The 11,956-nt window shown below is 41.4% G+C and overlaps 1 protein-coding gene across 1 annotated transcript; it reads right to left on the bottom strand.

The window, feature by feature from the left end:
• Nucleotides 1-10,382: 10,382 nt before the first annotated feature.
• Nucleotides 10,383-11,600, bottom strand: LOC109701808 (late cornified envelope protein 3B-like). The gene is made up of 2 exons (XM_020187279.2): nucleotides 11,506-11,600; nucleotides 10,383-10,971 (listed from the first exon to the last, which is right to left on the bottom strand). The coding sequence occupies exon 2, from the start codon at nucleotides 10,949-10,951 to the stop codon at nucleotides 10,676-10,678; it is 276 nt and encodes a 91-aa protein (XP_020042868.2). The 5' UTR covers nucleotides 10,952-10,971; nucleotides 11,506-11,600; the 3' UTR covers nucleotides 10,383-10,675.
• Nucleotides 11,601-11,956: the final 356 nt, after the last annotated feature.

Raw genomic sequence — 11,956 nt, 5'->3', positions numbered from 1 at the left:
GAATGGATCCAGGTTCATTCCTTATGGGATAGGTGCTACAGGTTTGTTGGGAGAGAAAATAAATGGGAGCGTTGAAAGAATCCAATGACAGCTAACAGAGAAAACATGGAGGGGGCACCATAAAAGTATGGTGACTGGGGAAACAGAAGACCCTAGTGAGTAAGGGTTATTGTAGAAATTAGACCCAAGATAGGGTTGCCAAGACCAGGACAAAGTGGGAGCTAGGAACCACATATTTAATGATGCACACGATTTGAAAACAAAGAACAGATTAAAATTTATGATCCACATGTGATTTTTTCAGGTTAAATGGCAAATTCTATGAGGGAATCTTCATACTCCTATCATAATCACTAGTTTTCCATGGGACTTCTCAACTCAGTAGGTGGAGAGTTGATAAAAGAGGAAAAGCAAACTCTAGGATATTTATTTGATTCACTGGATTATCTGACCCTGCTTCTGGGTGGCTTTCAGGGCCCTGCTCACTGCCAGAGTGACAGCAGCCAGAGCTCTGATATTGTGATCAGTGGGATAGGCAAAGCCTGTGATTGCTCAGACAAAAACATTCTCCAGAGCTGAAGCTATGGCAGCACCCAGAGCTGAGGCTCAATATGAAAAGATTGTAGGTGGACACTGAACCAGATATTGGTATAGGTAGTTTGGGAAACACTTGAGATAGGCTTGATACTACTCTAGTAGTTTTACTGCCAGGAAATTTGGAGAGAAATTTAGACTCTAGATGAAGTAGAAACTGCAAATAATAGCATATAATTGTATCCATTTAAATTTTTGACTATTTATTTCAGAGCTTGTGACTCTGAACCTACAGTTTAGGGAAAATTCCTGAGTAGGTAGGGAAAGCAAAATAATAAGTAACTAGGATTGAGGGATTCTGATTCCAGTGAAGTTTAAATCTTGGAGCTCTTTTCCTGTTTCAGTTTGCAGACAGGAAGTGGGTGGTAGGATTTGGATGAGGAGAAGGTTAGCAAGTCTAATTTAGGGGGCATCTTTTTTTCTCTAGCTCCAATCCCTCTGCATCTCCATGGCAGGTATCAAGAGTTTTGAAGTAAGAAGGGAGCCAATAAACCTGCTAAAAGACTGTTAAAATATCTGGTCCACAGCCTTTCTGTAGCTTTTCCATTCCTGATTTTTCTTTCATTAAAATCTATCATTCTCTCAAACAATTCATATTGAGATGATCTCCATGGAAGGCAAATGAGATTCAAGAACAAAGAAGACACTATTTCTGTCCTTAGGCTGACAATGTGGAGCTGGATGACAAGTAGTAAAATAATCATTAGCCATGAGGATGCTGTAATATATGTATGTTGGAGGCCTGAGGCTTGAGGTCATAGTTTTTGGGTGTCAGTCCCTAGTTTCTCTTCAGTGACTCTGAATGACTGGTGAATCCAGATGCTACCACTTGGTTTCTCTTCCTCTGGTGGGTGAAGTAAAGCCTGTATCGGTTTTAGGGTGGTAAACTCAGGCAGGGCAACTAGAGCCAAAAGGTATCAAGGGAGCCAGCAGGAAAGATGGATAATTCTGGATTCAAGAGAGAATCATACTGAGGAGAGTTCTGGGACATCCAAGGTCTTGGGGATAGGATAATGTGCTCAGTAAGAACATCAGTCTTGGAGATGCATAAGCCCAGCTTTAAGTCCATCCCTACTTCTCCTAATCAGTAAGTTAAGGAAGAGATGTCTGAGGAAAGAAAAAAAACTATAGAAGCACAGTGACCAAAAGCTGTTGCAGGTAAAGTTATATGTGGGGATAAGAAATCTATAAAGAATTTGGTGACACCACTTACAGATTAGCATACATTTAAATGACATTTTGTCAGCATCTTAGTAAGTGTAGTATTAATTCTAAGGGAGCCAGGGAAGAGACTGATTCAAATTGGCTGGTGTGGTAAAGAGAGATTAGCCCAAAGATAAATGAAAATTGATGCGAGTGATTATGTGATATTACTATGGTGATAATTGTGACTCTGATATAAATTGTACAGAGATTGTGGAAAGTGCAGTTATATAAGCTCTGTAGCATTTCCCCATTGCATTTACTATAACAGTAGATGTATTTCATTTTGAATCAATATCTTAAAATATTCAAGAATGTGATAACCATTTAAAATTCACATATAAATTAAAATGACAAAACATTATTATTATTAAATGTATGTGATTATTTTGATACTGGTAGGCCAACTTGTTTAGATATTTACATATATTACAGTCAAGTGGAAAACTGAAGTGCTTTTAAGACACTTGGGTGAATGTGATTTTTCACTGAGATTTGGGGATTGGGAAAGGAAGGCTAGGAAGGAGATAGGAATAGCTCAGCTTCTGAGCACACATTTCACCATTGGACTCATCAATTCACCCCTTGCTGTACTTAGATTTATGTTTGGCATGGAAGCAAACAGGCATTAGATTATCCTTTTTGTAATCACCCAAACAATGATATCCAAGTCTCAAAATTTTATCCATGATGGACACCTTCACTAAGCTTAGCGACCCTTTACAGGTACCCCAGAATGAAAATCCAACTGACTATAGAAACACCTTTGTCTAACTCTGCTGCCTGGCAAGGAAATGAAAAGATGGCTTTGATAGATCCACTGGAATGTGTGCTCCCCAGCAGGAAACTTTGTCTTGTTCACTACTGATTAAAGTATCTAGACTAGTACCACATGAATACTTGTTGAACAAATGACTTATTAAACAAATGGTTTGGGGGGTTGGTCTGGAAGCCCTAATGGGGACTGAAAAAAATCTGTATCTCTATAACTACTGAGACCTCACTTACCTGGGTCAACTTTTAGTGGCAAGTCATAACTGAAATAACTTCTGGCTTCCCTTGATTTTACCAATGTCTCAAGTCCAGACTATTGGTTGATTCAGATCCTACTTCTCCACATCTCTGAAAGAATTCACCAGAGGTGGAATTTTAGTTAGCCAAAACTGTATGGGCACTGCTGAGTCTTTAAACCTGGTTTTAGAGATTCCTGGTAGAGGACAATGTGCTGGGGTTAAGTTGCAAACCAAAAGCTGAGAACTGTTTCTCTGATTGCAAAAGTGGAATTATGAACTTGGCCCATAAATCTCAGTTAAGACTATCCTGAGATACTATTTTAGGGCCATGAGGCAGATGGACAGTCCAATCTTTGGCTTTATATCACAGACTTTGCAAGTTCTTGAAGTTCATGGCAAATCCTTTTTCAGGAACCAAGGATATCCATTATTTGACTTTCTATGTGCCATTTTGAATCATTACTTAATATCCTCCATGCCCCTGGCTTAATTTTGTCCAAGAACTTCTCAAGTCTTGAGTAGTGAGTGTTGTGCTGCAGTGAGACAAAAGCCTATTGTAATGTAAATATAACAGCTGTAACAGCTTTTTAAAGACATTTTTTCTTAGCCAGTTGAGCTGAGCAGTGGAGCTAAATTCATCAGAGCAGTCTATCATCATCAGCTTTCTCTCAGGTCTCCTTTTGGTACCTTTTCATCCTTAAGTCTTAAGAAAATCAGCCTCTGAGAACTTAGGAGAGAAAACTAATTTGCAATTTGCTTTTTCCCAAAAGCTTTAAAAAATCTTTAAAAAATTAATACATACATATATTACCAGGTATACCAATTTTGTTGTTCTACTTGACCCTAAACTAGATTCTCTTGATATTTACTTATTTGCTTTAGCTTATCTTTGATGTCTCTTTAGATTTCCATATTTTCCTGATTAACATTCTGACTTAAATTTTGGTTGAATTTCTCCTAGTTACCACTCTCCCTAAAGTTGTTACTCAAAGGTAAATGGTGCTTTTAGTGCATGTGAAGAACAGTGACTTTAATCCTGAGGTGCAGCTGAGTGCCACACTTTAGATACAAACTCTGGGAGACCAGCTCCTTAAAAGTGTGGCTCATGGGTTTAATGCTTTAGTAAATGTAAACTTTTAAAAGCAAAATACTGCAGATTAAAATAGCTACAAAGGAAACTCATTATTTTTTCATGTCTCTGAAAACATTTTATTCAATTTATTTTTAAGTTTTTTCATCTTATTAGCATACATTCATTGTATAGGGGGATTCATTGTGATATTTCTGAATAATCTTACATTGAACATTGGTTAGTTTCACCCCCACCATCTCTCCACCTCATTCCCCTCCCTGTCCCACTTAAAACAATTGCAAAAGGTTTTATTGTTCTATTTCGTGTATGTGTACAATGCACAGCAACCATATTCACCCTCCTTCATATCCTCACCCTCCTTCCTCCCACAAGTTACCCCCCCAACTTCATTTCTAATTCGAAGGTCAGTGTTCAAAGTTTGAAAATATTTTAGAGAATGCAGGATACCATGGTGGTCAGGAGCATGGGATCCTCAATCCAATAGTGTGGGTTTGCAGCTGCTGTGAGACCATGGACAATCCATCCACATTGAGCCCCATCAGTAAATGGGAGGAGGATAATAGGCAACTCAAAGTGTCAGAGTGAGTATTAAATTATTCACACATGTTGTGTGTGCCTTGGTGATTACCTCCCCATTTCTCTTCTTCCGTCTGTTACCTATTTAGTCTTAAGGAGACTTTCCAACCTCCTTAACACCCATTTCTTTTTTATAGAAATAAAGCGTTTGTTCTCCTAAAGAGTCATTTATCCTGCCCTTGCCTCTTTCCAGCCCCAACACACAAACTCCTCACTGTCTTCCTGTGAGTGGAGAGAGGTATGGTCTCTTGTTTTCTAGTTACATGCTGTGTTGAACCTAGGAAGTAAGGAGGGGAGATCAGTGGAGCATCCCTGGGAGGGGCAAAATTGAAATCAAAGTGGAGAGGAGTAGTTTTATTTTTCACAGACAGACTTAAGTGCTGCCAAGCACTGACAGGAACATGGGTGGAAAGACAGCTGTGAGGAGCTCTCTCACAGCTGTGGGAGACCTCTGGGGATGGACTCAGAAATTCAAACTACACTAATCCTGGTACTTTGGGTCTCTGGTTTCTCTAAAATGTTCATCTCAATTGCGTTGTTCAGGTCAACAGCAGCCTCTAGGGCTGTGACAGCAGCTGAGACTCTGGGTCCTGGGACCAGGGGAAGAAACAGAGCTGCCACCCCAGAGCTGTAGCTTCCCCTGGAGCTGGGGCCACAGTAGACTAGATATGAGCTCTATGTGGGTTCTTTGGAGACATCTGGGGGCCAGCACTGCTGCTAGTTTGATTGGCAGGGTACCTCATTAGGCACTAATGATCCTAGAACTGAACAAACTTGGTTGTGAAGAAGCCTGGCCAGTGTCTCTTCTCTGCTGGGTTTTGTAGACCTCATATTCTTTTGAGCTAAGAAATGGCCTGCCATCTCTTATTTTTCTTTCCTTCCTTCCTTCCTTCTTTCTGTTTTTACGTCTTCAGAATGTGCTGAGCTGGAAAGCTCCTTGTAATCTCCATTCCCAGGCCTTCCGTATCTTTCTGGGCAGATACCAAGAGTTTTCCTGGGAGGAAAGTCACAGGACTTTCCACGTATCTGTGACTTGGCCTTCCTGAAGGTCTTCCATTTTAATTTTTCACTCATGCATTCATTCATCCATCCATCCATTCCATTACACACCATACATTCTGTTAGTCATGAGAGGTAGACTTGGTTCTCAAAAGCTCCCAGTGTATTGGTGCACATAAAGACGTAACAAAAGAAGCATGATCCAATGTACTGAGAAATGTAATATGCTTATGTGGGAAGTTCTTTTTTTTTTCTTTTCATTTTTCTTTTATTATTCATATGTGCATACAAGGCTTGGTTCATTTCTCCCCCCTGCCCCCACCCCCTCCCTTACCACCCACTCCACCCCCTCCTGCTCCCCCCCCCTCAATACCCAGCAGAAACTATTTTGCCCTTATCTCTAATTTTGTTGTAGAGAGAGTATAAGCAATAATAGGAAGGAACAAGGGTTTTTGCTGGTTGAGATAAGGATAGCTATACAGGGCATTGACTCACATTGATTTCCCGTGCGTGGGTGTTACCTTCTAGGTTAATTCTTTTTGATCTAACCTTTTCTCTAGTTCCTGGTCCCCTTTTCCTATTGGCTTCAGTTGCTTTAAGGTATCTGCTTTAGTTTCTCTGCATTAAGGGCAACAAGTGCTAGCTAGTTTTTTAGGTGTCTTACCTATCCTCACCCCTCCCTTGTGTGCTCTCGCTTTTATCATGTGCTCATAGTCCAATCCCCTTGTTGTGTTTGCCCTTGATCTAATGTCCACATATGAGGGAGAACATACGATTTTTGGTCTTTTGGGCCAGGCTAACCTCACTCAGAATGATGTTCTCCAATTCCATCCATTTACCAGCGAATGATAACATTTCGTTCTTCTTCATGGCTGCATAGAATTCCATTGTGTATAGATACCACATTTTCCTAATCCATTCGTCAGTGCTGGGGCATCTTGGCTGTTTCCATAACTTGGCTATTGTGAATAGTGCCGCAATAAACATGGATGTGCAGGTGCCTCTGGAGTAACAGTCTTTTGGGTATATCCCCAAGAGTGGTATTGCTGGATCAAATGGTAGATCGATGTCCAGCTTTTTAAGTAGCCTCCAAATTTTTTTCCAGAGTGGTTGTACTAGTCTACATTCCCACCAACAGTGTAAGAGGGTTCCTTTTTCCCCGCATCCTCGCCAACACCTGTTGTTGGTGGTGTTGCTGATGATGGCTATTCTAACAGGGGTGAGGTGGAATCTTAGTGTGGTTTTAATTTGCATTTCCTTTATTGCTAGAGATGGTGAGCATTTTTTCATGTGTTTTCTGGCCATTTGAATTTCTTCTTTTGAGAAAGTTCTGTTTAGTTCACATGCCCATTTCTTTATTGGTTCATTAGTTTTGGGAGAATTTAGTTTTTTAAGTTCCCTGTATATTCTGGTTATCAGTCCTTTGTCTGATGTATAATTGGCAAATATTTTCTCCCACTCTGTGGGTGTTCTCTTCAGTTTAGAGACCATTTCTTTTGATGAACAGAAGCTTTTTAGTTTGATGAGGTCCATTTATCTATGCTATCTCTTAGTTGCTGTGCTGCTGGGGTTTCATTGAGAAAGTTCTTACCTATACCTACTAACTCCAGAGTATTTCCTACTCTTTCTTGTATCAACTTAAGAGTTTGGGGTCTGATATTAAGATCCTTGATCCATTTTGAGTTAATCTTGGTATAGGGTGATATACATGGATCTAGTTTCAGTTTTTTGCAGACTGCTAACCAGTTTTCCCAGCAGTTTTTGTTGAAGAGGCTGCTATTTCTCCATCATATATTTTTAGCTCCTTTGTCAAAGATAAGTTGCTTATAGTTGTGTGGCTTCATATCCGTTTCCTCTATTCTGTTCCACTGGTCTTCATGTCTGTTTTTGTGCCAGTACCATGCTGTTTTTATTGTTATTGCTTTGTAATATAGTTTGTGTGGGAAGTTCTTAAGCCCTAAGACATAGCCTTTAAGTGTCAGTCCCCCTTCCTCTGGGGTAACTCTGAAAGGAAGGATGTGTCCAGATGTCATCTTGTTTATCACTTGGGGAAGAGAGATGAGATGAGGTCACTGGTCTATGAGAACAGTGTTTGGACAAGTAGCAGCAGAGAGGAGCAGCATCTTGCTCTATTTATGGGCAGCCCACCACATGGCAAAACCGAGAGGAACTCATGAAATCAAGGGTGTCCAAACCATCATAGAAAAATTGGGGCTAGTGCTGAGAGAGAATGGAGCCAAGGGAAGATGCTGGTAGGAATCTAGATAAAGTGGAACTTGTTAAAGAGCATTCATTTTGGATTTGGTTATTTCTGAGTTTGAACCCTGTTTCTCCAGATAACAGCTGATGTATGGGGATATAAAAAGCTATAAAATGATAGAGTCACAATAGGGCAAAGATATCTTAGAGGTAGAGATAAGGAATCTATAGAGGCTGGGATGGCATGGTTATATCCGAGGACCACATGCCAGTGTGATATTTATTCTAAGGGCTCCAGGAATAGTTTAGGAAAGGGAGTGATTCAACTTGGCTTGGGTGGCTACCAGGATTAACTGAGCTGTGAATAATCCTTCATGGGTGTGGTGATGATGAAGTCCACACTGGTAAAGCTTGGCAGTGATTGACCAAGAATTGGGAAATTGTGATTTTATAAGCTGTGTAGTGTTTTTTCTATTGCATTTTATTGTAATAGTGGATATACATTGCCCTCAGGAACCACACTTTCAATAATGGGATGAATCTTAAATTGCAAGTATTAATTACAATAGTGACAAAGCATTATCATTTTTGTAAACATTGGTAAAAATTCTGTGTCTGGTTATCCTGTTACAGGAAGGCCTGTAGACACAACTATCTGCTTTAAGTGATGAATAGATAATATTTGGGGGAAGAAAAGAGTGCCTATATTAGTAGGTTTCTCTGTGAAGAGAGAGAGAAAGGGAGACAATGAAGGACATGACAGAGGCCTGCTTGTGCACTAACTGTCCACCAGCATTCAGTATGTATCCCCTTTGCTTTTGAAACACTTGTCTTTTGGTGGGGATTCTGGGAAATGCTTGTCTTTGTCACCATCAAAGCCACTATTTTAAAGCCTCAATTTTTGTCCAAGATGAGTGTCTTCTGTGAGTTTACTAAACAAACACCAGTATCCACTCACATCCAAAGCATAGAGGCCACTTAAGGAGAGGGCCATGGCATTTCACTGTCTTGTGGCTTATAAAATTGGAAAGTGTCTCTCTTGGACTCAATTTGAGTGTGAGTTCTCAAGAAAAGAAACTTTGGTTCTCTGATTCTCTGCTTCTGAGTGCCCAGAACTGAGTGTGTAATAGATGCTCACTAAAACTATGTTGAGTGAGCGAATAGGTCCATGGGTTAGAACTCTGATTCGTGGGATCTCTTTTTCTCCACTGTGAGGACCTCCTCTTTGGGCTCTAATATTAAGTGGCTTTTTTGTTATTTGTAGTTTCCTAGGGTTTCCTTGGTGTGCCAGCTAGGCACTTTATTGGCTGACTCTGCTCTCTTTTCTCTTCACTAAGATTCAAGAACTCTATTATTCCTTCAAATATAGTCCTTGTCAGATGGCAGGTTATGCATCCTGGGCACCCCATTTCCAGGTCTACACAGTGCACCCAGGGCATGAAACCTTGCAGGCTGTCTCAGGCAGGCATAGCTCTTCCCCAGCAGCTGGCCTGACCATCTGCTCCACAGCCATTCATATTGTTCCTGCCTCTGGCTGACTCTGTTCAGTGATTTCAAACTTTTCTTAAATGAAGGGTCAAAGCTGTAGCTTCTACTTTAGCAAATGTCTTCAATGTTTACAGTTGGTAGTTGGTACATGTTAGGTATAAAACTCTTACTGTATGGGATTTGATCAAATTCTTTTTCAATTCATTGGACATATGAAGTTATCCATAGTTATTTTTTTCCCTCTGCCTGCTCTACTCAGTCTCAAACATCAATGTTTCATAACATTAGCAATCCAACTGTAGCTGAGCTCTCTAACATTTCACAGGCTTTTTGGCAGTCCAAACTAAATATTACTCTTAGTTTACATGCAGGGACATTATTTCAACCTCGAGAGCACCTAGATTTCACAACTCAGGCCAAAACATGCCACTACATTGAGGCTATAACTTCCATATGTTGGTGTAGGATAGTGTAGAGTTTCAAAATTTGATTATGCCTGTTTATATTTCCAGCAAAAGTTCTCATCTTCTCTTTTTTCCCTAAAATTCTCATTTTTCACACTCTGATTATCTCATTGAGGAAACCTCTATATCTCTGCCCCTTGATCTCACTAATTTAAATACTTCTCTAAGCTTTCCTCTCTCTTTCTGGATCTTCATGGAGTAATTGAGTTGCCCATCTTCCCTGAGGCTTTCTTCATTTTTTCCCTTTGTACTTTTATTTCTTTTTGAGGTGGTGGGCATGGAATCCAGGGCTTCACACATGGTAGGCAAGTAGTCCACCACTGAGCTCCGTCACCAGCCCCTCCAAATTTTATTCTGCTCCTCCTTTGCTTAATTTCTGTCTCCTTGCCTCCTGATTCCCTCTTTCTTATTTAGGACTCTACAAACAGCTTATCAAAATAAGTCTCATATTACAGACTAGAAATTTCCAGATTTTTATCAATATCCTCTCAGGTTTCACAGGAAAAGACAGTCTTTCCAAGTGGAGTTGCAGGGCATAAAACTAACAGCCTGCATTCTCTCTGCTCCATTACAACATCAAACCCTCTGTAGCCTTCCAGGCATGAAGGAGAATAAGATATGCTATTTTTTTCCTGCTGCATAGCTAAGGATTTGCCCTCACAGTTGGGTTGTGCTGGCCAAGGAACTGAGGACACTGGAAAATGACCATATTGGCATCTTGATGTGAGGAACAGAGCAAAATGACAAGTGAGATTCTAGTGAAAGAAGCTTTATTTTTGAAAGATCAGGCACAGGGACTTGTGCAGAATATGTGCAATAGACTTAGTCAGGGTAGGGGTAGGAGACCATGAGATCCTGGACTTCAGACAGGGAGATTTTGGAACTCTGGAGAGGGATACCCCAGTCCAGTCTGTGAAAGTCAGAGCAGGGGTCTGAGAAAGGATGCATCAAGATGGGATTTTCCTTGACCCTTGGGATTCTTCTTTCCTCTGAAACAGTTTATCTTAGCATCAGCTGAGACAGGTAGAGAGGTCAGTTGGTCCAGATCAGTAGCAGTTCCCAGAGCTGTGGCCACAACCAGATTGCTGACTACTGCCATGGTCACAGGAGCTGGAGCTCCGACGCCGGCATCGGTGGGACCTGTGGTGCCTGTGGCCCAGACAGCAGCTGCCCTCTGAACTGGGGTCACTGCAGCCACTAGAGCTGGTAGCACAGCAGGAAGAGGCTGCAGGCTGACACTGTTTTGGGCTTTTTGGAGGGCACTTGGGTAAGGGGCACTTGGGAGGGGCCTGGCACTGCTGCTGGTTCTGCTGGCAGGACATTTTGGCAGAAATCAGTGAGCCTGGAGAGATAAAAGCAAACAGGTCAGTGCAAAAGCTTTAGGCCAGTGTCTTCTCTGGGAATGGTTCTACAAAACCCTTGCTCCTAAGACCAACTGCTTCCTGAGTTCTGATCTTCAGAAAGGAAAATGGAAACTGATCTTCAATTAAATTGACCTGAAAGACATTTCCTTCCCTCTTGCTTTGCTTTCTGAAGAGTACTGACACTTCTAACTGGGTCCCAAGTCCTCTGTCTTCACGAAACCTTGAAGCAAACACACTCCATTGGATAATGACTCCTGGATAACTATCTGGGCAGGTGCACAGCTCTCAGGAGGGAATGTTGAAAGCCAGTACTCTGGTGTATCACAGGCCCTGACACTTCTCACAGAGATTCCTTGCTCTTTGTTACCGCCTTCTGTCCCCAGATGCCCTGCAAGCTCCTTTTTTCTGTTGCTTCCACATCAAACACCTCTGATTCCCTTTCCCCTCTGATGTTTGAACTTGTGTTCATCACCCACTCCCAGTTGGGGATCTGTCCTCTGATGCCCACTCACCTGATTCAGGAGAGACAAGAGAAGGAGAGGAGGCTGTGCCTGAGGAGGCTGTGGATGAAGAGCTCAGGTAGGAGCCCTTTTATTCTACACAGGGCTCATGATGCACAGCCTGAGCATGCTGCTGCTTTCACAAACAGGGGAGGTGACAGCTGGGACATAGCCAGGACCATCCACTCATCATCTTCCTCACTCTGATGTCTGACAAGAGGGAACTAGGAAGCTGTGATGCCTGTCTGCTTTCACTTTACTCATCCTGCTGGGGATTCCCAATCTACCTCCCTTATAGTATTTACTCAGATCACATTCCTCAACACAGGCTCTACGCCATGGGCTTTGTTGTGAAGAAGTCATTTGTACCCATGACATGTTTCTCTTCTTAGGTAGCTCACATTATGTCAGGAAAGAGAAGGAAATGTTAATCTACCAATCTTTATTTATTTTTTCTTTTATG

This window comes from Castor canadensis, chromosome 11 (assembly GCF_047511655.1).
Source record: "Castor canadensis chromosome 11, mCasCan1.hap1v2, whole genome shotgun sequence".
Classification (NCBI taxonomy): Eukaryota; Metazoa; Chordata; class Mammalia; order Rodentia; family Castoridae; genus Castor; species Castor canadensis.
The sequence above is the reverse complement of the archived record's forward strand: the minus strand, read 5'-3'. Positions and strand labels throughout refer to the sequence as shown.

What these genes read in the sequence shown, in the direction of transcription:
- LOC109701808 (XM_020187279.2), bottom strand. Translation starts at nt 10,951, where the DNA reads ATGTCCTGCCAGCAGAACCAGCAGCAGTGCCAGGCCCCTCCCAAGTGC.